Source organism: Callithrix jacchus, chromosome 20 (assembly GCF_049354715.1).
Source record: "Callithrix jacchus isolate 240 chromosome 20, calJac240_pri, whole genome shotgun sequence".
Taxonomy (NCBI): Eukaryota; Metazoa; Chordata; class Mammalia; order Primates; family Cebidae; genus Callithrix; species Callithrix jacchus.
The window spans coordinates 30,696,497-30,723,945 of record NC_133521.1 but is presented as its reverse complement, the minus strand read 5'-3'; the positions used below and the strand labels follow the sequence as shown (position 1 = coordinate 30,723,945).

General features: G+C 37.3%; 1 protein-coding gene across 21 annotated transcripts in view; it reads right to left on the bottom strand.

Annotated features, from left to right (window-relative positions):
• Window positions 1-27,449, bottom strand: part of HYDIN (HYDIN axonemal central pair apparatus protein) — a 516,394-nt gene that overhangs the window by 389,483 nt on the left and 99,462 nt on the right. For 18 of the 21 annotated variants that reach the window (XR_008478211.2, XR_013530165.1, XR_013530166.1 and 15 more), the window contains 2 exons: window positions 3,828-3,985; window positions 1,961-2,086 (listed from right to left, as the gene is read on the bottom strand). The exons of the other annotated variants lie outside the window; for them this stretch is intronic. Coding sequence is in view for 12 of the 18 variants with exons in the window: in XM_078357699.1 (XP_078213825.1) it covers window positions 1,961-2,086; window positions 3,828-3,985 (284 nt within the window). In the remaining 6 variants the exon portion in view is untranslated. The remainder of the gene's footprint in view (window positions 1-1,960; window positions 2,087-3,827; window positions 3,986-27,449) is intronic. 21 annotated transcript variants of the gene reach the window in all.

Below are 27,449 nucleotides of genomic sequence, written 5' to 3'. Positions count from 1 at the left end.
CAGCACTTTGGGAGGCCGAGGCGGGTGGATCACGAGGTCAGCAGATCGGGACCATCCTGGTCAACATGGTGAAACTCCGTCTCTACTAAAAATACAAAAAATTAGCTGGGCACGGTGGTGCGTGCCTGTAATCCCAGCTACTCGGGAGGCTGAGGCAGGAGAATTGCCTGAACCCAGGAGGCGGAGGTTGCGGTGAGCCGAGATTGCGCCATTGCACTCCAGCCTGGGTAACAAGAGCGAAACTCCGTCTCAAAAAAAAAAACAAACAAACAAACAAACAAAAAAAAAACAATCTTTGGGCACATGGGCTAAAAGATTAATTTATAAGGGGAGAAATCAAGCTGGCTTCAGACTTCTACATACCATCATTTAAAGTCAGAAGGTTGTGAGGAACAGCCAAGCTGTTATGAGAATTTGTGGCCCAAGAATTTCATAAGTAACAAATCTGCAGTTCAGTATAAAGGCAAGACACAAATATTATCAGACACATAAAACAAAGAAACACAGTCTTCATAAGCTCTTCTTGAAGAAATTAGTAGATGACTAACACCAATCTAAGAGATAAATGGTTAAATTCAGAATATAAATTTAAAAATAACCAACTGAATTAAGAGGAGAGGAGAGATGATGTAATGGAAAGTGATCTGATTTCCTCATCCTTTATAGCAGTCAAAACACATTACACATACACTAGTAGTACACATGATAAATTCCTCATAGCCAGATTCGTGTTATGCTTTCAGAAAAGAGGAAATGGCCCTGAATTAGAATAAATGTCTTGGAAAAGACCATGTTCCCTCCCCTCAAATTTAGAAGGTTGTTGTAGGGAACAGACAAAGCAATAGAAAGCTAGCCATGCTCAAAATGGTGAAGTTTATGCAAACCCTGGACAAGGGAAGCAACGGCGTAGCAGTAAGAGCAGACAAGCCTCGAAGACTCATTCTTCATGAGGAATATAACATTGAAAAACTCTCAGGAATTTTCAGAGGAAAATTCTGGGGAACTCTTTGAGAAGAGGTTAATCTTCAGCAGCCCAACGATTGGAGGTTCATACCATAATTTGTGCATTAAAAGTAAAGGATATAATTTTAGAAATTAATTAAACAATAGGAAACCAGACCTTTAATAATTATATGCTCCTAAAGCCTAGAATGTACGCTTTACATTTGAATATAGAAACACGACAAAACTGCTTTTTTTTTTTTTTTTTTGAGACGGAGTTTCGCTCTTGTTACCCAGGCTGGAGTGCAATGGCGCGATCTCGGCTCACCGCAACCTCCGCCTCCTGGGTTCAGGCAATTCTCCTGCCTCAGCCTCCCGAGTAGCTGGGATTACAGGCACACGCCACCATGCCCAGCTAATTTTTTTTTATATTTTTAGTAGAGACGGGGTTTCACCATGTTGACCAGGATGGTCTCGATCTCTTGACCTCGTGATCCACCCGCTTCGGCCTCCCAAAGTGCTGGGATTACAGGCGTGAGCCACCGCGCCCGGCCAACTGCTATTCTTTAGAAACTGAAAGGATACATATTATTGGAAATGAGCCAGAACAGATGAAAATGAATGCCTACTTTAACAATTCCACCTCCTTCCTTTCTAGTGGGTGGCTCAGGTAAGGAGAGATTATTTGTTAAACTAAGACAATAACTTAATTGGGCTTGACTAACATAATTCTTACAGTTACTCCTAACCTGTGTAAACCATAGTGTCAAATAGTATTTGGAAGTAGCTAAGAAGTGTGACTAGTCGAAAGTTATTTTAAAAGAGGTTTGCACCTGTTTATTGCAGTCTTCACCACACCATATCACAGATATGAAGATATGCAGAGGCAGAAAAGGAGGATTGAAAACTAACCCAATAAAAGATTAGGTAGCCAAGAAAGAAATTTTACTTATTGTTCTGGAATTTTTGCATTGTGCCAAGGTCCACTTTATATGCAAGTATGACAGAAAGCAGCTACCTTCTGATGTGTTGTTTCTCCCATATCTAAGAGTTCAATGATCTGCGGTCGGCACATCAAACGTGTTTTTGCTAGTCTCTGCTCGGTGGTAAGGGACATTTCCTTTAGGAACTCTGAGGGCATCAGCTAGAAAGTAAAACAATAAGAACCAAAGATTCGTAAGTGGTTGTACTGAAAAGGTGTTTTCATAAGTACTGGTAATGAATAATTTGTGTCAGCAGCTCTCAGGATAACTCTGGAATGCCACTAAGTTCTCTTATAAAATATTTAAAATAAGTAAATTATGTAAGAGAAGTACCCATGCACTTTTGAGGTCTTTGCACAGTAATGTAAAATGACATGTGGTTTCTGCTTCCTCATGATTTTGAAGGAATCACACAAAGGAACCTGAGGAAAAAAGTCTAAGAAATTGCACAGAAACATGTCCAAAGAGCTTAACATTTATGCTCAGAAGAGGCATCTGAGCATAAAACTCTGTTTGTAAAATCACTTAAGGGCTTCAAAAATAAGGAGTTTGAAATACCTCTATTTCTCGAATAACATTACAATATGCAAATAAAGCTTTTGTTTGTTTATTATATGATGTTAGAGAGAAATCTTATAAAATTATAAAGGATATAGGAAGTGTGACTCCATCACTTAGGAATAAGTTTGAACTTTAGAGACACCACAAGAGCGTATTTAGACCTCACTTTGAAAGAGCTCTGAGCTAAACAGCAGATTCTACAGCCAGTCACATTCAGACACCCCAATAAGAACACAAATTGCTTTTACCCTTTTCAATGTTATGAGATAAAAATGTAACCTATCATTTAAATAAAACTAACTCAACAAGGAATTCGTTACCCAGAACCAATGATAGTTACTGTAGTTATGGAATGTTCTATTTTATGTGCAGGGAGATTATGATCATTGGCAGCTACATAATGCTTAAGTATATGCCAAGATTTTTTTTAACATGTGAAGATACATAACTTAGCTGATTTATTTTGCCTTGGGTTAAATACAATGTACTTTAAGAATGCTTATTTTTCTGCAAATTTTATTTCTGTGATTGAATCCATTTAAATGAAGGTATATTTCTAATACAGCTTTCAACTTGGTTAAGTTTTTATTTTATTGGAATCCAGATAAGGATAATAAAATGTTAAGAGGTGTCAGGTATATTGTGATTTAAATTAAAATAATTAGGTCTTAAGAGCAAAACGCCAGTAGTTTCTTTAAATATGTACAAACAACTACCATGAAAGAGAATAATGATTGATTTTATTTCTCTAGTTGAAATGCAACTTAAAATTAGTTTTTAAAATGTAGTGAATACTATCCCTGGCACTATACATTTTTAGTAATATTTTCTATAGCATGTGGTTCACAATTAAATTATCACCAATCATTATAAATAAAGTTATAAATAGTTTTCTTTTAAAGAATAGAAAAAATACATATTTTTTTAGATACCACTTAGTCATTATTTTAATTATCTGTGTTCTATAAATATACAAACAAAAATTACTCTTGCCAATCAGTAGGTAGTAAATTATTACATTGAATCCTATGAAATTCTGATATTTGACTGTTTTTGAAACAAACAACAGTTTTTCATGGTGGTACCTAATATTAAGAAAATCTTAATAGTTCATTTGTAAAGTCTCACTTCAACAAGCCTCTACTTTGAAGTAGGTATGCAATTTCAAAACTTCTCAGGCTTTAAAAGGTACCTACACTCTGCAGAAAGCTACCATTAAACTAAATTGATATTCATCAGTCAGTAATTCTGCTTGGCATTCTGAGAAGGCCAAGTAGCAACTATCATTCTCCTAAGGAGACTGCATCAAGTATTTTACATATTAATTCCCTGATACATTACCATTTGGTTTACTTCTTCTTCTGTAACCACTTTTGGGCTCAGGGGTGGCAAAACCTTGCTTTGAAATCCTTTGAACATATTGACCAACCCCATCTGAACAGCCCCCATGGACTCCTCAAGTCTTCTACTTGTCATTTTTATTAATTTATTTTTCTTACCTAAGAGTGAAAAAAGAAGTCTTAGAACAAATACAGTTCATTCCTGAATATAGGTCAATTTTTTAAGCTTTTTCAAATACAGAAAGGTTTAGAAATACTGATCTTCCAAAATCCGAAAGCTTGAAACAAACACCTTAACAAAGGATTCTATTCCATGTGACTAGATTTGTCCGTCTCCCAACATCTAGAATCCATTTTAGACAGAATAAGGAATTCTAGATTAAGCTCAGGAAGACACAGAAATATGAATTGCTTCTCCGTTTTACCCCTTTTTTCTTCCCAATGGGAAAAACAAACATTGCCCAATAAACATACTAAATAGTTCAGTAATTTATCTACGTATTTGAATGCTCTCTCTTATGAGAATCAACACTTCAAACAGAATAAACACAAGGTTATAGGCCTTCACAGCTGGACAGAGACTCAAAATAGCATGAAATGAGATGGGGAAAGGAAATTTTGGGGAAACATTTTACAGTCCTAAATAAGCCAGTAAACAGTCACCCAATATCTCCGAATCAAAGAAATATGGCACTTCCTTTTGCATATTCTTGCTCAGACTTCAGGCAGAACATTTGCAATTTCAGGAAACCATCTATGACTAGGTAGGCATTTTTATTTTTATTAATAGAAGGCGAGGTTATCCAGTCCTTGGGCTAAAAAAAGAGAACTAAAATTTTTTTATAAAATGTCAAATTAAAAACCCTAAAACCATTAAAAAAAACTCACAAGACAGTAAGGAAGTACCAGACCAAGACATAAGAGGAAAAGCTGTATAAAAGAAAGTATATTTGAAGAAAAATATAATAAGGCACACTGAAATAAAGCAGTAAAACTCCCAAGAAAATAAATATGAAATTTTAAAAAAGGAAAAAGAGGTCATTATGACAGAAAGCTTCTAAGATGGCAATCAGTGAAACAGAAGACAGTCAAGGAAGATACAATATGCTATAATTGGAGCTCATTAAGAAGAAAAGAAAGTAATGGAATGAAACCAATATTGTCCTACATTTGAACAAGCTGATGAAAGCTCAGGAGTTCCCTCCTTTGGCACCAGTGGAAAGTTCAAACAACACAAGGCCCAGACTGCATAAAAACCATTATTACAGCCCCACCCTTAACCACAGTAAAAGCCAATCTAGTATATTTTCCATATTCTCAAGTGATTTCTTTATCTTTAAAATATTTCTTCCCAAGAAGAGGAATTCCACCTTCTTTTTTTTTTTTTTTTTTGCCAGGGTTTTGCTATGTTGACCAGGCTGGTCTTGAACGCCTAAGCTCAAGCAATCCTAGGCCTCCGAAGCAGCTGGGACTACTGGCTTCAAGCTACTTTTGAACCTGTTTAGGAGCCGGCCCTGCTCTCACAGAGAGCCCCATTATGTGAACCATAACCTTTTCATATCTTCCAGGTGTATGAGTGGCATCACCACTCTTGACATCCAAAACAAATTTTGGTTGGGAAGCCCATTCTGTCACAGCTGGGTGGTGACAACAACAGAAGCAATAAAAAAGCATAGATTGTGATATTGATTTTAAGATAGATTAAAAAGATCATTAACAAGACAAAGAGTAATATTTTAGAGAGCTAAATGCCATAATTCAAAATGATGATGTAACAGTTATTATTATCTATGCACCAAAATAGCACAAACACCATCCATATAAAGTAGAAATTATGGGAGATGCAAGGAGAAACAAATACACGAATAATAGGAGATTTTGATAAACTACTCTCAGTAAGACCTGTTAGGTGGACAAAAAATAAGTAAGACCATAAAAGATTTGAACGACATAATGCATTAAATAGGTTTAGGGATATATATATCAAACATGACCTCCTAATAACAGAAAATATGCCTCCTCAGCTGGGCACAGTGTCTCACATCTATAATCCCAGCATGTTGGGAGTTCGAGGTGGGTGAATCATCTGAGGTCCGAAGTTTGAGGCCAGCCTGACCAACATGGAGAAACCCCATCTCTACTAAAAATACAAAATTAGCTGGGTGTGGCAGCACATGATTGTAATCCCAGCTTCTCTGGAGGCTGAGGCAAGAGAATCGCTTGAACCTGGGAGGCGGAGGTTGCAGTGGGCCAAGATCATGCCACTGCACTCCAGCCTGGGTAACAAGGGTGAAACTCCGTTTCAAAAAAAAAAAAAAAAGAAAAAGAAAATATGCCTCTTCAATAGCAAATGGAATGGTCATAAAAATTTGGTTATATACTAGAGAACAAAGAAAATACCATGGTTCTATAATCTAGAAATACTATGATCAACACTCTGATCATAATACAATAAAACTAGAAATTTAAAAACAAAACAAAGAAACAGAAAGGCCCATTCACCTTGAAATTTTAAAGCCTTCTATTAAAGGACAACATAAAGTAAAAATCCATGAAAGGAAGGAACTACATTATCATTTTTGACTATATGATTACAGTTACAATTAACTAAAAATATGGTGTTATAAAATATCTAGCCCACTTACATATGCACATGTATTTGACTAGCAATCCCTATTTTAGGAATCTATCCAAATGATGTACTGGCTTAAAATATGAAACAATACATAAACCAATAAGAGTGGCTGGTTACCTATAAGAGGAGTAAAGGAATAGGGAAGAGGAGACAGGAATGAAAGAGAGATTTCTCTGAACATACCGCACTATGTAGTGTTGATTTTGAACCATGTAAATGTTTTACATATCAAAAATGAAAAAGAAACAAGAGGGAAAAATCAATTATTAAAAATAAAGAAGAAGCTTAAGACAAATGAAACTTGCTGTATATCCAGGTGGCGTCACAACTATAGAAAGAAAACAATTATCCCAACTGACCTTAAAACACAGTATTTTTACTGTGTTCTCAATAAGATATGCTGTCAAAACACAGAGAAGAGCAGAAAAATTTATCATTTTATTCAGTAATCTTGCTGTTGGTCACTATATTAGTAATAATACTTTTAAAAGAAATAAATAGTTACATCAATATTGTTAGGAACAAAGCATTTTGGCATCTTTAAAAGTATAAACCAAAAAAGTATTTATATTAAGAAACCCTATAATCCTAACATTTACATTGAAAATAAATACAAGCTCATGATGATTTTCTCTTTTTAAATAAGCTGCCTACTGAAAAAGCCTATAAGCAATGAAAGTCCAGTAGCAATGACAGTGCAGAGACCTAGATTGTGGTCTCCAAACACTGTTTACCAGCAAAAGGAATCACGCTCCTTGGAGAAATAGGTAATTTGAGGACAAGGCTACAAAAGGTATACACTGAACTTGGCACACTGTCTCATACCATAAAACAAGAACGTTATCAAGAGCTATACCAGGGTTGTCAGGGATCCAGAGCAACTTGAAAGAGTTCCCATTTACCACAAATGAGACAATTTGAACACTGAAAAAAATCAGCAATGGATTTGCTTTTTAAAATCTGAATTTAAATGATACTTGAATAAAACTAATTGGTCACCTTTGGAAGTTGCTAAACCACTAAACTAATTATTTTGCAAATAATAAAAGGAAAGATTCAACCATTTACTCTGCACTATTTTTGTACAAATTGCATTGTAGGTTAACCGAATAGTTGATGAAAGAAAATTATCTTAAGAATTCCAACTAAGAAATGCAGAAAAATGATAGAAAAATAATCACCATTTTTTCAGCCCCTAATGAAATGAAGGATCATCAGTGCTAAAACAATTAAGTAAGATGTCGCTGAAGAACTTCATAATGGTTCAATCAGGCTGACAACAGCTGAGTCCTCTAAATTAATCTTAACACTAAAAGAGTAAAACACAGGCATTATGTGCCTCTTGATGTGACACAGTACACAGCACCACCTATGTAGTACTATTAACACAAATCTAAACCTAAATCTAACTAAGCCTCTGACCTACCAGCCCAGTTGCAGGACATAGAGGGAAAGGAGGAACATGACGTTCTGTAAGAATACAATTAATCTGAATCCAGAATGTGAAAAATGTTATAGGAAAATGACTCAGTTTATTCATAATAAACTTAGCATGAGAGAGAGAGGAGGAGGAGAGAGGAGTGAGGAAGAGAAAAGAAGGGAAGGAGAGAGAGAGAGATTATGAATTAAAAGAGTCTTACACCAACCAAATATAAGAGTAGACCATGTTTGAATTATGATTTTAAAAACTGAATAATTTATGATATAAAATAACAACTGTTCATCAGATTAAATATTTTTAACTCATTAATTCTTTTATCAAACTATACTCATTCCAAAAAAAAAGTATTAGTGCTATTGTTATTGTTATTATTAGTTAAGTATGTCAATAAACATAAAACAGTTTTATAAAGTGTTATTTATTTTGTTGGGAAGGATAATAGTATTATGAGTCTGATTTTTTGTAAATGTTATTATCTGATATTTAGTTAATTATTTACAGGTAAAAATAAATCTTGTCTGAGATATACTTTAACATACTACAGGAAAAAATATATGTGTTTGTGTTTACCTTTGTAACAAACCTATGCATTCTGCACATGTACACCAGAACTTGAAAGAAAAATTTAAAAAAAGAAAAAAACAACAACATGAAAACATCAGTTTTAATATCTACATAATATTCTATCATATCAGTCAACCAAAATCAATGTACTTGTTTTCCTAATATTTAACATTTAGATCATTTATATTTTTTACTCATTAAATATTTATGATAACAATTTTAAAAATGTTTACGTTTGTATGCATGTATAGGACAGATTAAATAAGAACAGAGGAATGTTGGGAATTGTTGAAGCTGGATTTTACTATTGCCTCTAATTTTTGCATGTTTTAAAATTTTCACAATGAAAATATTAATACACTAGATCTATTTTTTAAACTGGAAAGTGACTTCTACTACTGATAAAATAGAGCAAACTTACTTGTTCCTTCCATTAAAAATAGCTTGGCTCATGCCTATAATCCCAGCACTTTGGGATGCCAAGGCAGGTGGATCATGAGGTCAAGAGATTGAGACCATCCTGGTCAACATGGTGAAACCCCGTCTCTACTAAAAATACAAAAAATTAGCTGGGCATGGTGACACGCGCCTGTAGTCCCAGCTACTCGGGAGGCTGAGGCAGGAGAATTGCTTGAACCCAGGAGGCGATGGTTGCAGTGAGCTGAGATAGCACCATTGCACTCCAGTCTGGGTAACAAGAGCAAAACTCTGTCTCAAAAAAAAAAGCTAAAAAGTATAGGCATTTTACACACACACACACACACACTTACACACACACACACACACACTAAACAAAAGAAGATTGAAAGGTTCAGAAAAGAATGCAGACTAGCTAGGGACCTCAGATCCAAGGAATAACAGACTGATGAGTTCCCTCAGTTTTCTTTTGCCTCATGTACTCCAAACTTTGTATTGGAGAAGCCAAAAGTTTGGAGAGGCTAGCAAACATGACAAAAAAAATTCCCCCAAAATCATGCTGTCTCAAAAAAAAAAGAAGCAGAAGAAAACAACTACCTAGCAAGACAGAAAATTTTTAGGCAAAACTGTTCTACTGTAGCCACATACCAGAGGAAAAATTGCAACCCCACTAACAAACACAGAATGGGGAAACTAGACTTTCACCTTCAGCAGGTTGTAACAAGGTGCCTTAACACCTCGGTCAACATGGTGTCAAAGAAGACCAAGTGAGGTGTACAGACTTCCATTCCTGTTAGGCACTTAAGTAATGAAAACAACTCATAAACATACCTTGATGTCAGTGGAAACCATGTGGGGAGACTGGATGCCTGCTTCACTCAGTGGTAATAGGGTCTTCCAAAGCCAGCCCTACTCTGCCACACTACAGTGGTGTCAGGGGAGGCCTAGTAGAGAGTCGGGATGCAATGAGGCAGTGCTCCCCCTCCCTGCAAGGCGGAGCAGTATCAGAGGAGGGCTACTCTAACAGATGATTCAGGTAAGACCCAGAGTCTCATAATATCCAAGTGCCCAGGTTTTGACAGAAAATCACTCAGCATTTCAAGAACCAGGAAAATAGCATCTTTAATGAGAAAAGGTAATCAACAGATGCCAAGACTGAGATGACAAAAATGTTAGAATTTCTGACTAGGATTTTAAAGAGGTCATAATAAAAATGCTGCAACATATAATTATAAACACACCTGAAGCAAATGATAAATCTCATCAAGGAAATACAAAGTCTCATCAAAGAAGCAGAAGCTATAGAGCAAATAAACGTCTTGAAACTTGTGGGACTATAACAAAAGATCTAACATACATGTCATCAAGGTCCTAGAAGGAGAGGAGAAAGAGGGGTAGGCTGAAGTATTTTAATGAAAAATGGCTGAAAATGTTCCAAGTATGGCAAAAACTGACAAAGTCAAAAAGCTGAATGAATGCCAAACAAAATCAGTCTAAAGAAAACCATGTCAAAACACATCACAGTCAAATTTCTGAAAACTAAAGTCAAAGAAAAAAATCTTAAAAGCAGCAAGAGAGAAATGTTTTACCTACATGCAGAGGCAAAACAATTCAAATGGCAATGAATTTCTCATCAGAGACCATGAAGGCCAGAATGAAGTGGCACAGCATTTTTCAAATGATTTTTTTAAAACTACCAATCCAGAAATCTATATCCAGCAAAAATATCCTTCAGGAATGAAGGCACAATCAAGACATTGTCAGAAAAGAAAAACGATGAGAAGTTCTCAATAGGAAATGTACTCTAAAAGAACAGCAATAAAATTATCTAAGAAGAAAGAAAGTATTTTTTAAAAGGCATCCTGGAACATCAAGAAGAAAGAATAACAGAAAGAGAAAAAAGCATATATATAAGTACAATGGTCTTTCCTTCTACTCTTGAGTTTTCTAATGGTATGTTTAATAGTTGAGGTGAGGCAAAACTGGTAACACTCTCTGATGTGGTTCTAAATTTACATAGATGAAATATTTAAGACCATTATGAAATAAATTGGGATGCTATAGTGACATTAAGGAAGCCTTCTATACTTCACTCAAATTGGTAAAATGTCAACACCGGTAGACTATGATAAGTTGTGGGGAGTGTGTATGTCTGCGTGTGTGTGTGTATGCATTACCTAGAGCAACCACTAAAAAATACTACAAAGGTAAAATGCAAAAAAGCACTAGAGATAAATCAATAAATCAAAATGGGATTCTAAGGAATGTTTTTATAAAAACTAAAGGAAGAAAAAGAGAAACAATAAAAGAGAAAACAAACAATAAATAAAATGGGAGACATAAGCCCTAATTTATCAATAACCATATTAAATGTAAACTGTCTAAACCAATCAAAGTACAGAGATTAATAGAATAAATAAAACATCTGAGTAAAACAGAATGAATAAAACATACTATCTATTGTCTATAAGAAAATCACTTCAACTATAATGATATAGGAAGACTGAAAGTAAAAAAATGGAAAATGTATACCATGAAAATGTTAATCCAAAGGAAGCAGGAGTGGCCATAATAAGATCAGATAAATTTAACTTCAAATCAAAGAAAATCATAAAGGACATAGAGGAACATTATGGAATCTAAAAGGGTGAATCCACCAAGAAGACATAGCAATCCTAAATGTAAATGCGCTAAACAACAAAGCTTTAAAATATGTGATACAAAAACTGGTAGAATTGAAAGGAAAATCAGACATCCACAATTGTAAGTGGAGACTTCAACACCCCTTTATTAATATCTGATAAAACCATTAAGCAGAAAATCAACAGGCTATAGAGAAACTCAATAACTTCAACCAACAGGATTTAATCAACAATTTATAGAACTTTATAACTAACAAGAGCAGAATGCACGTTTTTCCAGTGTTCAGGGAATATATACCAAGACAGATCATACTCTGGATAACAAAACAAAATTCAATACAAATTTTAAAATATGAATTATATAGGGTGTGCTGGTTGGCCACAGTGGAATCAAACTGGGGGCTCATAACAGAAAGATAATAGAAAATCTGCAAACACTTGGAAACTAAACAACACACTTCCAAATAATGAATAAATAAAAAAGGAAGTCCCAAGGAGAATAAACAAATATATTAAACTGAATGAAGATTAAAATATAAACTTTCAAAATTTGTGGGCTATATCTGAAATAATGTTGAGAGAGAAATTTAAAGCACTAAATGTTGATATTATGTCTAATATCCAGAATCTACAAGGAATTTAACAACTCAAGCAAAAAATAACCACATTAAAAAGTGAGCAAAGGATATGCGCAGACACTTTTAAATTATTATTATTATTATTTTAAAGACAGGGTTTCACCATGTTGCTCAGGCTGGTCTTGAAATCCCGACCTCATGTGATCCACCTGCCTTGGCCTCCAAAATGCTTGGATTACAGGCGTGAGCCACCACGCCTGGTGAGCAGACACTTCTTAAAAGAAGACATACAAGTAGCCAAAGAAACATGAAAAAATGCTCAATATCACTAATCATCAGAGAAATGCAAATCAAAAGCACAATGGGATACCATCTCATACCAGTCAGAATACTTATTATTAAAAAGTCAAAAAATAACAGATGTTGGCAAGGCTGCAGAGGAAAGGGAATACTTATACATTATTGGGGAAGATGTAAATTAGTTCAGCCACACAATGGAAAGCACTTTGGGAATTTCTTAAAGAACTAAAAACAGAACCAGCATTCAGTCCAGCAATCCCCTTACTGGGTATGTACCCAAAGGAAAACAAACTGTTCTGCTAAAAAGACACAACCACTCCTATGTTCACTGCAATACTATTCACAATAGCAAAGACATGGAGTCAACCTAGGTGCCCAACCACAGTAGATTGGATTTAAAGAAATGTGGTATATACACAGCATGGAATATTATGTAGCCATAAAAAAGAACAAAATCATGTCCCTTACAGCAACACAGATGCAGCTGGAGGTTATTATCTTAAGTGAATTAACGTAGAAACAGAAAACCAAATACTGCATGTTCTTACTTATTATTGGGAGCAAAACACCAAGTAGACATGAACATAAAGATGGGAACAACAGACACTGGGGACTATTAGAAGGGGGATGTAGGGAGATGAGGGTTGTAAAACTACCTATTGGGTAACTATGCTTACTATCTGGGTGATGAGATCAATCATACTCCAAATCTTAGTATCACACAATATACCCATGTAACAAAACCTGCACATATACCCCATGAATCTAAAATAAAAGTAGAAATGTTTAAAAAAGAAAACAATAAAATCTCAAATCTCTCAACTAAACTCCTAATTCCAGAAAAAGAAAAGCAAATAAAACCGAAGAAGACAGAAGGAAATAAAATAAGTCCATAAATAAATAAAATGGAAACAGAGAAGCAATAGAGAAAATTAATAAAACAAAGAACTAGTTCTTTGAGATCAGTAACACGGACAAATCTCTAGCACAGAAAGATACCAATTAACAATATTAGGAATAAAACAGGCAATATCACTACAGACCATGCAGATACCAAAACAATAGTAAGGGAATAAATACTATAAACAACTCTACACTCATGAAATTGATGACGTGGATGGACTGCACCAATGTCTAAAATAACCCACACTAGTACAACTCACTCAACATGAAATACATACTTTGAATAACCCTGTAACTATTAAGGAAATTAGATTCATAATTGTATAACTCCCAAAGAAGAAAATCTCCAGGACTAGATGGTTTCACTGGAGAATTCTACCAAACCTTCAAAGAAAAACTAGCACCAATTTTACCAATCTTTTCTAGAAAATGGAAGAAAAAGGAATACTTTGCAATTTATTTTATAAAGCCTAAGATAAAACCAGGCCAAGAAAGTTAAAAAAAAAAACCTAAAAACCAATATCCTTTATAAACATGAATGAAAAAAATTTAACAAAATATTATCAAATTCTTAACAAGATATTTAGTAATATCTAAAAAGAACTATACACCCTATTAAGGCCAGAGATGTAAGCCTAGTTCAATGTTCAAAAATCAGTGTAATCCATAATATTAGTAAGCTGAAGAAGCAAATAATATGATCATATCAATTTATGTAGAAAAAGCATTTGACAAAATTTACCACCATTCTTGACAAAAGAAAACTCCCAGAAACTAGGAATATAGGAAACTATAATAAAGGAAATATACAAAAAACCTACAGGTAACATCCTACTAAATGGTAAAAGACTGAGTGCTTTCCCCAAAGGACTGAGAATAAGGCAAGGGTATCTACTTTCACTCTGGCTATCAAAGTACTAGAATTTTTAGTCATTGCTAAAAGTTCAAAAATATAAATAAATGGCACTCAGAGCAGAAAAGAAGAAATGAAACTGTCCCTATTTGCAGATGACATAATTGTTCATGTAGATACTCCCAAAGAATCTACAACAAACCTCCTACCTATAAAGTAAGTATAGCAAGCTCGCAGGATACAGAGTAAACATACAAAAATCATGCATATTTCTATCTAATATAAATAAAGATATGAAACAAAGTTTAAAAAACCATACCATTTATAACTGCCACCACCCCTTCAAAAAAGAAGTAAATTGAACAAAACACACATAGGGCTTTTATGCTAAAAATGACAAAATGCTGATGATAAAAGAAAGCAAAGAACATTGAAATAAAAGATCTGTGTTCATGGATTTGAAGACTCAACATTGGAAAGATGTCAATTCATCTCATAGGTTTAATGTAATTTGTATCAATATATCAAATTTGGAGTTTTTAGACATAGACAAGCTTATTTTCAAATTTATATGGAAAGGGATAGGCCCTAGAATAGCTACAACAGTCTTGACAAAGAAGAAATCGTGAGAGGAATCAGACTATCCCATTTCAAGGCTTATTATGTAATTATAGTAATAAAGACCATGCATTTTTGATGGAGGGATAGACACAGATCAATGGAATAGAAAACTCAGACCCACATAAACGTGTCCAACCGATTTTTAACAAACGTGCAAAAGCAATTCGATGGAAGAAAATAGCCTTTAAACAAATAGTGCTGGAGCAACTGGATATCTATAAGCAAAACATAAACCTCAATCCAAATCTCACATTTTATATAAAAATTCAAAATGAATCATACGTTTAAATGTAAAACATAAAACTACAAGACTTTTAGAAAAAAGCATAAGAGAACATTTTCAAGAACTAAGGCTTGGTCAAAGGTACTTAAACATGATTCCAAAATAATAATCTAGAAAATTAAAAATGCAGTAAAGAGGATTTCATTGAAATTTAAAACTTTAACACTTCAAAAAATCCTGTTAAGCAAATGAAAATAGTAGAAGCTAAGAGAAAATATTTACAAGCCATATATCTGACAAAGGACTCACATTTAGAATACATAAAGGACACTCAAAATTCAAAAATAAAAAACAACAAATGTGTATGTTTTCTCTTGCTGCTGCAACAAATTACCACAAACTTGTAGTTCAAAAAACCACAAGTTTACTAACTTAAGATTCTGAAAGTTAAAAGTCTGATGTGGTTCTCACTGGACTAAAGTCAAGGTGTTAGCAGGCCTGTGTTTATTTCTGGAAGCTGCAGGGGAAAATCTGTTTCCTTGAGTTTTCCAGCATTCAGAGGCCACCTTCATTTCTCAGCTTGTGGTCCCTTTTCCTCCATCTTCAAAGCCAACAATGGCAGGTTGGGTCTTTCTCACATTACATCGCTGTGACCTCCCTTTCTGCCTTCCTCTTGCACTTAAAAATGCTGCTATTACATTGAACTTACCCTGCTAATCCAGGGTAATTTTTCTTACTTAAAGTCACCAGATTAGGAATGATAATTCCATCTACAATCTTAATTCTCCTTTTCCATGTAATTAGAATATTCACAAGTTACTGGGATTAGGACACGGACATATTCAGGGATGGGGCACGTTATTCTGCTTAACACACAATCAATTAAAAATAAGATACGAAGAGACATTTCACTAAAGAGGGCATACAGATAACCAAAAGCATATGAAAAGAAGTTCAATATCACTAACCATCACGTAAACACAAATTAATAGCATGAGTTAATAACACATATATCTGTGAAATAGTTTGAGTATGTGTCCCTAAAAAATTCATGTTGAAATGTAATCCCCAATGTTAGAGGTGGGGCCAGATGGGAGGTGTTTGGGTCACGGGGGGTGAATCCCTCATGGCTTGGTAGTTAAGTGGGTGGCATCTCCCCCAACACTCTCTCTTCATTGTTCCCATCATGTGAGATGCCTTCTCTCCCTTCGCCTTCAGCCATGATTGTAAGCCTCCCTGAAGCCTCCTCAAAAACCAAGCAGATGCTGCTGCCATTCTCCCTGTACAGCCTGCAGAACTATGAGACAATTAAACCTCTCTTCTTCATAAATTACTGGGTTCTTAGGTATTTCTTTACAGCAATGCAAGAACAACCTAACACAGTATCAGAACAGCTAAAATAAAAAATAGTGAGATTGTCAAATGCTAGCGAGGATGCAGAGAAACTGTTTCTCTTGTTGCTGATGGGAATGTAACACAGTACAGCCACCCTGAAAAATGGTTGAGCAGTTTCTTAGAAAACGAAGCATATACTTACCATATGAACGAACTATCACATCCCTGGGCATTTATCCCGGAGAAAACTACGTCTGCACCAAGACCGGTACGTGATTATTCATAGCAGCTTTATCTGCAATAGCCAACAACTATAAACAACCAAAATGTCCCTCAGTAGGTGAATAATGAAACGAAAACGTGGTCCATCCACATCATGGAATATTACTCGGTAATAAAAATAAATGAATCACTGATACAACAACTTGGATGCATCCTGAGCAAAACAAGAGAAAAAGCTAATCTCAAAAGGTTACACACTGTGATTTCACTTATATAACATTTCCAAAATGACAAAATTATAAAGATGAAGAGAAATTAGTAGTTGCTGGAGATTAGAAATTGTGAGGAGGTGATTATAAAGGGATAGCACCAAGGAGATGTTTATAGTGATGGAACAGACACATAAACAAGGAATAAAATGACAGGCAAAGTCTAGAGGTTTTGGGGTAAATAAGAGAAAATTGGCTAATAGGAAGTTTTTCACTTCTTATAAGCTATGAGTTCATTTCTATTGTATTACTGAATCTGCGATTCCAGTCTATAGTACTTGGATCATGCCTGTGCCGTTCTGTATCAAGGATTAAGGTATTTTTGCTTAAAAACGTGCTCATGTTTGCTCCTTCTGACTGCAATGTCCTTCCACATCTGTGCAGATCCCTCTCTGCTTCAAATGTCATTTCCTTATTAAAGCGATTTCTGATTTCATCAGCTGGGAGAGATTGTTCAGCCAGTTTGACCCTTCTAGTTTCTTACTTTTTGTTTCTTTCTGCAGCACCTAAAACCTTCTACTTGGCAGTTCTACATGTGCTTATTCTAATCTTAATAGACTTTATAAGCTCCTTGACGTAGACACTATAATGCATAGCAACTTGTCTATAATGGATGCAGGTGAATATCTAATGAATAATCTACCAGTAGGCTAGACGGAGTCAACATTCAATAGTAGGGGTAAAAAATCATTTAAAAATGAGTCACCTAGTCCACTGCTCCAATGTCTAACAAAGAACTAAATAGATACAAGTGGGCCACATGCCTTCATGTTTCTCGAATTCCTTGGGTCATGCACTAATCCACGGGTCAGTTTAACACCCTGCTTTTAAAGACGTTGCTCAGGTCAAGATATAGTAAAAGTGTCTGTGAACCAAAGAATTTCTTAACTAAAGAGGTCTGCATAACAAACTACCTACTTATTTTTTCCTCTAAGAATGTTCTTTTTTTTTTGTACTTTAAGTTCTGGGGTACATGTGCAGAACATGCTGCAATGGCAACAAAAGCCAAACTAGCCAAATTGGATCTAATCAAACTAAAGAGCTTCTGCACAACAAAAGAAACTACCATCAGAGTGAAGGGGCAACCTACAGAATGAGAGAAAATTTTTGCAGTCTACCCATCTGACAAAGGACTAATATCTATAATCTACAAAGAACTTAAACAAATTTACAAGAAAAAAAAGAAACAACCCTATCAGAAAGTGGGCAAAGGATATGAACAGATACTTCTCAAAAGGAGACATTTATGCAGCCAAAAAACACATGAAAAAAAGCTCATCATTGCTAGTCATTAGAGAAATGTGAATTAAAACCACATTGAGATACCATCTCATGCCACTTAGAATGGCGATGACTGAAAAGTCAGGAGACAACAGATGCTGGAGAGGATGTGGAGAAATGGGAACACTTTTACACTGCTGGTGAGAGTGTAAATTAGTTCAGACATTGTGGAAGACAGTGTGGCGATTCCTCAAGGATCTAGAACTAGAAATACCATTTGACCCAGTGATCCCGTTACTAGGTATATATCCAAAGAATTATAAATCGTTCTATTGTAAGTGCCTACTTTTAAAATGTTTTTACTTTTAATTTTTGTGGGTACATAGTAGGTGCCTATATTTATGGTGTACTTGAGATATTTTGATATAGGCATGCAATGTGCAATAATCCTATCAGGGTAAATGGGATATCCACCACCTCAAGCATTTATCCTTTGTGTTACAAACAATCCAATTATACTTTTTTGTAATTTTTAAATGTACAATTAAATTATTATTGACTCTAGTCACCCCGTTGGCAAAGCACCTAATTTTCACAGGACATTTACTGTACCAGTGAGACATCCAAAAACTTCAGTTTCCATCTAGAATACATTTTATTTTTTAAAGTTAATTTCACAAACTCCTAGAATTACATTTTCATTAAATAGCCATTATATTCCTCTGCACCTCTCCTCCCCTGTGTATGCACACACACACTCCTTGTTCTGTCTCTTCCTCTATTTCTCATAATCTCAATTTGTCATGTCTCAAACCAGTAGTCCAAGTTTTGCTGTCATAGCTAGTAAAACCCTAACACTGGTCAATCCAGCTCTTCCGATTTTCTACTACACCCATGCTGTTAGGACTGCCAGAGAAAACCACACAGCAGCCTAGACTCACAATCCTGCAAATTCAGTGTCTGCGGCCTCTGCTGAGCCCCTCAGACCACCTAAGCTCTTTCCTTTATCAGCTCTTTTCCCAGCAGCTGTTTCTCTTCCCAGCATTCTAGAGGGTTTATCATACTCAAATCTCTTCTGAGCTCAAGCTCCTTTGAACCAACTGCCTTCAAGATGCTTCCACTTAGGTGTCCACAGGCACCTCAAGCTCAGCATGTTCCCCTAGCTCTGCTTTCTCCTGTATTCCCTCCATGAATGAATTATCATTCACACAATTGCCCATATCCCAAGTGCAGGCATCACCTATGACTTCTCTTTCCTCAAACTAACCATATAATACATATTTGTGGACTACTTACTATGTGCCTGACAATGTTCTAAGCATTGTATGTTTTAGTTACTTTAATTCCCACAGCAACCCGAGATGACAGTATTATTACCCTTCCCACATCACAGATAAGGAAACTGAGGGACAGAGGAGATAAATAACCTGCCCTAGTTCAAACAGTAGCAGAGGATAGAGCCTGGAGTAGAATCAGTTACTGTGGTCCCAGAGTCCATGCTTTTGATCATGACATGATTTTGCCCTTACCTTGCTTGGAACTCTACCTCCTTAGTATCTCACAAATTCACCACTCCCTGCTGCCCCCCCTTTGTTAATGTCACTCTCACATCTTGCCTGGATGACCGCAACAACTTAACCGACCTACCCAACTTCAGAATCAGACCCTTCCCATACCCCAGCCATTCTCCACACTGCAGCCACAGTGACCTTTCCAAAAGGAAAATTTCATGGCACTTCCCTGCTTAAAATCCTTTAGTCCAGGGGAGGACTCAAGATGGCGCTGTGAGAACAACCCAGGATTGGAGCTCTCGTTGAATCCGCAAAGAGGTGAGTCGGAGTTGCATTTCCAGACTGATCTTTGTTGCCCACAGAACGGGGAAACTCCCAAGTGTAAGGGAGACACGGGACGCCAGGCAGTAAGTCTGCCTGGCGAAGCCGGCAGCCGGGGCGGCGGCGGCCGGCCCTACCCAGCAATCCCCACAGGGTGCGCTTGTCCGGGTGCCCTGTTGAACCGGCAACCTGAGACTTGAGAGGGCTGGACTTGAGACTGAACGAGACTTGGACAGTAGGCCAGCCCAGGGGATTGCAGGGACAGAGCGTTCGGGGTACCCAGTGGGACGAACAAAACCGCGATTTCAAACTATCCTGAGAAGACGGTCCGAGACGCTCTGTGGGGGAGGGGCGTCCACCACTACAGAGGCAACCCGCCCTAACTGAGATACACGCCCACTGCTGACGCAGCCAGCCGTTGCCGAGGCAACCCGTCCCTACTGAGATACACGCCCACTGCTGACGCAGCTTCCCGTTGCCGAGGCAACCCGCCCCTACTGAGATACACGCCCACTGCTGACGCAGCCTGCCGTTGCCGAGGCAACACGCTACAACGAAGAGACTCCGCCGCAGGGCGTGGCAGAGACCACAGCAGAGCCTGCAGGAACAGGGCGAATCACACAACAGCAGGGCGGAGACTCGGCAGGCAAACAGTGGCTAGTCTGCCTCCTAGCTGGGCAGGACACCTCAAAGAACATAGAAAAATAAAGCCCGAACCCCCCAACACAGAGCATTTGAGAAAAAAAGGGTTTTTTAAATAAGCTCTGTTGCAGCAGAATCAAACATAGCAGCCTAACAGCCCTGAATGAACAACAGAGCTCACAGCTCAGAAATTGAGCTCCTAAAAAGAACAGACTGTCTCCTCAAGTAGCTCCCTGACCCCTCTATATCCAAAAGACTGACATTTGGCAGGCATCATCCTGGGACAAAGATAGCAGAAAAAGAAACGGGTAGCATCCCTCACTGTGCCACAGCTGCTAGAGGTGCACCCCAGACAAGCAGGGCCTGGAGTGGACCTCAGCAGTCGTACAGCGAAGGGGCTAGGCTGGTAGAAGGAAAACCAAGTAACAGAAATACTTCATCATGAACAATCTGGGTGTCCACTCAGAGACCCAATCGAAAAGTCAGCAACTACGCAGACGACAAGCGGATAAACCCACAAAGATGGGAAGAAACCAGTGCAAAAAGGAGGAAAACACCCGAAACCAGAACACCTCGCCTCCTAGAAAGGAGCAAAACTCCTCACCAGCAAGGGAACAAAGCTGGACGGAGAATGACTGTGATGAAATAACAGAATTAGACTTCAGAAGGTGGATAATGAGAAACTTTTGTGAGCTAAAAGAACATGTATTAAATCAATGCAAAGAAACTAAGGAACTTAAAAAAAGATATGAGGAAATGATAACAAGAATGGATAACTTAGAGAGGAATATGAATGAATTAAAGGAGCTGAAAAACACAATATGAGAACTTCGCGAAGCATGCACAAGTTTCAATAGCCGAATTGACCAAGCAGAAGAAAGAATATCTGAAGTCGAAGACCAACTGAATGAAATTAAACGAGATACCAAGATTAGAGAAAAAAGTGCAAAAAGGAATGAACAAAGTCTCCAAGAAATGTGGGACTATGTGAAAAGACCTAACCTACGTTTGATAGGTGTACCAGAAGGGGACGAAGAGAATGAATCCAAGCTGGAAAATACTCTTCAGGACATCATCCAGGAAAACTTCCCCCACCTAGCAAGACAGGCCAACACTCAAATGCAGGAAATACAGAGAACACCACAAAGATATTCTGCAAGAAGAGCAACCCCAAGGCACATAATTGTCAGATTCAACAAGGTGGAAATAAAGGAGAAAATACTAAGGGCAGCCAGAAAGAAAGGTCGAGTTACCCACAAAGGGAAGCCCATCAGACTCACAGCAGATCTCTCAGCAGAAACACTACAAGCCAGAAGAGAGTGGGGGCCAATATACCACATTCTTAAAGAAAAGAACTTTCAACCCAGAATTTCATATCCAGCCAAACTGAGCTTCAGAAGTGAAGGAAGAATAAAATCCTTTGCGAACAAGCAAGTACTCAGAGATTTTGTCACCACCTGGCCTGCTTTACAAGGGCTCCTAAAAGAGGCACTACACATAGAAAGGAACAACCAGTACCAGCCATTCCAAAATCACACTAAATGCTAAAGAGCATCAACATAATGAAGAATCTACAACAACTAATAGGCAAAACAGCCACTTAGCATCAAAATGGCAGTATCAAATTCACACATAACAATATTAACCCTAAATGTAAATGGACTAAATGCACCAATCAAAAGACACAGACTGGCAAATTGGATAAAAATCCAAAACCCATCAGTGTGCTGTATCCAGGAAACCCATCTCACATGCAAGGATACACAAAGGCTCAAAATAAAGGGATGGAGGAAGATTTACCAAGCAAATGGAGAGCAAAAAAAAGCAGGAGTTGCAATTCTCATCTCTGATAAAATAGACTTTAAAGCAACAAAGATCAAAAGAGACAAAGAAGGCCATTACATAATGGTAAAAGGATCGATAAAACAAGAAGAGCTAACGATCCTAAACATATATGGACCCAATGCAGGAGCACCCAGATACATAAGGCAAGTTCTTAATGACTTACAAAGAGACTTAGACTCCCACACAATAATAGCGGGAGACATTAACACTCCACTGTCGATATTAGACAGATCAACCAGACAGAAAATCAACAAGGATATCCAGGGCTTGAACTCAGACCTGGAGCAAGCAAACCTGATAGACATTTACAGAACTCTCCACCCCAAATCCACAGAATATACATTCTTCTCAGCACCACATCACACCTACTCAAAAATTGACCACATAATTGGAAGTAAAGCACTGCTCAACAAATGCAAAACAACTGAAATCATAACAAACAGCCTCTCAGACCATAGTGCAATCAAGTTAGAACTCAGAATACAGAAACCAACCCAGAACAGCACAGCTTCATGGAAACTGAACAACTGACTCTTGAATGTTGACTGGGTAAACAATGAAATGAAGGCAGAAATAAAGAAGTTCTTCGAAACCAATGAGAACGAAGACACAACATGCCAGAACCTCTGGGACACATTTAAAGCAGTCTCTAGAGGAAAGTATATAGCAATAAGTGCCCATATGAGGAGAATGGAGAGATCCAAAATTCACACCCTATCGTCAAAATTGAAAGAGCTAGAGGAGCAAGATCAAAAAAACTCAAAACCCAGCAGAAGACAAGAAATAACTAAGATCAGAGCTGAACTGAAGGAGATTGAGACACGAAAAACCCTTCAAAAAATCAATAAATCCAAGAGCTGGTTTTTTGAAAAGATCAACAAAATAGACAGACCACTAGCCAGACTGATTAAAAAGAAAAGAGAGAACAACCAAATAGATGCAATAAAAAATGATAAAGGGGAAATCACCACAGATTCCACAGAAATTCAAACCATCATCAGAGAATATTACAAACAACTCTATGCACATAAACTAGTAAACCTGGAAGAAATGGATAAATTCCTGGACTCCTGCATCCTCCCAAGCCTAAACCAGGAGGAAGCTGAAACCATGAATAGACCAATAACAAGGTCAGAAGTCGAGGCAGCAATTAAGAGCCTACCACACAAAAAAAGCCCAGGTCCAGACGGGTTCACAGCTGAATTCTACCAGACACACAAAGAGGAGCTGGTACCATTCCTTCTAAAACTATTCAAAATAATCCAAAAAGAGGGAATCCTTCCCAAATCATTTTATGAGACCAACATCATCCTGATACCAAAACCCGGCAGAGACCCAACAAGAAAAGAAAACTTCAGGCCAATATCCATGATGAACATAGATGCAAAAATCTTCAATAAAATATTGGCAAGCCGAATGCAACAGCAAATCAAAAAACTTATTCACCATGATCAAGTAGGATTCATCCCGGGGATGCAAGGCTGGTTCAACATATGCAAGTCTATAAACATAATTCACCACATAAACAGAACCAAAAACAAAAACCACATGATTATCTCAATTGACGCAGAGAAGGCATTTGACAAAATTCAACAGCCCTTTATGCTAAAAACCCTCAATAAACTCGGTATCGATGGAACGTATCTCAAAGTAATAAAAGCTATTTATGACAAACCAACAGCCAATATCATACTGAATGGGCAAAAACTGGAAGCATTCCCTTTGAAATCTGGCACTAGACAAGGATGCCCTCTTTCACCACTCCTATTCAATATAGTTCTGGAAGTTCTAGCCAGAGCAATCAGGCAAGAAAAAGAAATAAAGGGTATTCAAATAGGAAAGGAGGAAGCCAAATTGTCTCTATTTGCAGACGACATGATAGTATACCTAGAAGACCCCATCACCTCAGCCCAAAAACTCCTGAAACTGATAAGCAACTTCAGCAGTCTCAGGATATAAAATCAATGTGCAAAAATCACAAGCATTCATCTACACCAATAACAGACTTAAAGAAAGCCAAATCAAGAACGAACTGCCATTCACAATTGCTACAAAAAGAATAAAATACCTTGGAATACAACTCACAAGGAACGTAAGGGACCTCTTCAAGGAGAACTACAAACCACTGCTCAACGAAATCAGAGAGGACACAAACAGATGGAGAAACATTCCATGTTCATGGTTGGGAAGAATTAACATCGTGAAAATGGCTATACTGCCCAAAGTAATTTACAGAATCAATGCTATCCCCATCAAGCTACCACTGACTTTCTTCACAGAACTGGAAAAAACCACCATGAACTTCATATAAGAAGTTCCGCATAAGAGAGAAGTTCTTCATAAGAGAGCCCACATAGCCAAGTCAATTTTAAGCAAAAAGAACACAGCGGGGGGCATCACACTACCGGATTTCAAACTATACTACAAGGCTACAGTAATCAAAACAGCATGGTACTGGTACCAAAACAGAGATATAGACCAATGGAACAAAACAGAGGCACCGGAGGCAACACAACATATCTACAACTATACAATCTTTGATAAACCTGACAAAAACAAGCAAGGGGGAAAGGATTCCCTGTTTAATAAATGGTGTTGGGAAAACTGGCTAGCCATGTGCAGAAAGCAGAAACTGGACCCCTTCCTGACACCTTACACCAAAATTAACTCCAGATGGATTAAAGACTTAAACATAAGACCTGGCACCATAAAAACCCTAGAAGGAAATCTAGGCAAAACTATCCAGGACATAGGAGTAGGCAAGGACTTCATGAACAAAACACCAAAAGCATTGGCAACAAAAGCCAAAATAGACAAATGGGACCTAATCAAACTCCACAGCTTCTGCACGGCAAAAGAAACAGTCACTAGAGTGGATCGGCAACCAACAGAATGGGAAAAAATTTTTGCAGTTTACCCATCTGACAAAGGGCTGATATCCAGAATTTACAAAGAACTCAAACAGATTTACAGGAAAAAAACAAACAAGCCCATTCAAAATTGGGCAAAGGATATGAACAGACACTTTACGAAAGAAGACATATATGAGGCCAACAATCATATGAAAAAATGCTCATCGTCACTGGTCATCAGAGAGATGCAAATCAAAACCACATTGAGATACCATCTCATGCCAGTTAGAATGGCGATCATTAAAAAATCTGGAGACAACAGATGCTGGAGAGGATGTGGAGAAAAAGGAACACTTTTACACTGTTGGTGGGAGTGTAAATTAGTTCAACCATTGTGGAAGACAGTGTGGCGATTCCTCAAGGCCTTAGAAATAGAAATTCCATTTGACCCAGCAATCCCATTACTGGGTATATATCCAAAAGACTATAAATCATTCTACTACAAGGACACATGTACACGAATGTTCATTGCAGCACTGTTTACAATAGCAAAGACCTGGAATCAACCAAAATGCCCATTGATAATAGACTGGATTGGAAAAATGTGGCACATATACACCATGGAATATTATGCAGCAATCAGAAATGATGAGTTTGTGTCGTTTGTAGGGACATGGATGAATCTGGAGAACGTCATCCTCAGCAAACTGACACAAGAACAGAAAATGAAACACCGCATATTCTCACTCATAGGCGGGTGATGAAAAATGAGAACACATGGACACAGAAAGGGGAGTACTAAACACTGGGGTCTATTGGGGGGAAAAGGGGAGGGCCAGTGGGAGGGAGAGGTGGGGAGGGATAGCCTGGGGAGAAATGCCAAATGTGGGTGAAGGGGAGAAGGAAAGAAAAGCACACTGCCACGTGTGTTCCTACGCAACTGTCTTGCATGCTCTGCTCATGTACCCCAAAACCTAAAATCCAATAAAAAATTAAAAAAAGAAAAAAATCCTTTAGTCCAGAACATTCTCCACACTCCTTAGCACACCATTCATCCCCAAAACTTGCCCGTCTTGTACTTGATGCTCAACCTGAAGTTCTGTGTCCTGTGCTCACACACCACAGACTCACACGTAACAGCAGAATGTCTTTCTTGCTCTCCCACCCCATGGCAGCTAATTCCCATTTGTCTTTCTGGATTCAGCTGTTACCTCTTTCAGAAAGCTTTGCATAACTCCCAAAGATGCCCCTTAGAATCTCACAGGTCCTCGTGCTCACTCCTATCATGGTTATTGATCTATCTCCCACCAACTGGGCTCTTAAGTTTTCTGAGAACAGGAACTTTGTCTATTTCATCACTGTATTCCCAGCACCCTGTACAGGGCCTCATACGCACACTGATATGATAAATATGGTTAATAATTAATTAGTTATTCAATCCATCCATCAAAATGACTTTTCCCAAGTCCCCAAATGTGCCAGACTATTGCACACCTCTATACCTTTGTACAGATTCATCCTTTCCTCTCACATCCTGATCCCCATCTGCCTAGCAAACTTCTGTTCATCCTATAAAACCCATCTTAAGAAATCTGCAGAATGAAGGCTCTCTAGTGCACTTGAGCAGTGCCAATGCTGTAACTCTTCGTTCACATATGCCCCTCTAATTAAATGCATTGAAGACACCGCACTGTATTTATTTGCTTACAAACCGAGCACATACAAGGAGCTTGGTAAATAATTGTTGAATTAAATTAATATTAAATTGCATTTATTAAAAGAGAATTTTCACTAGGCCAAAACATCTCTCAGAGGAACTATTTTGCTCATTTGGTTTGTTTTTCTTAATTTAAAATGTCAACCTTTGGCTCCTTCCAATGTTTCTATTTAACAGAGTGCAGGTTAAGTAAGAGTTCACTATCTATGATGTAATGTCTTCTTTCAGAGAATACTAAAGAAAAAAGTTAGAAAATATATATTCTCAGCTAACTCTTAGGAAAGAGAACCAGACAGAATAGGGTTTGCCATTAAAGTTCTGTCTTTATAAATTTGTACCACTGAATTCTAAAATCATAAGGCAGCTGAGTCTAAAAAAGTTCAAATTTAGAGTAGATTGCAGCCTGGTAAAGCACGATTTCGTGATGTGTATTATTAAACTAGTGAATGCCTCCAGATGCTGCAGGGACATGGACATGTCACATTAATAACTATCATGATCTCCATAATCA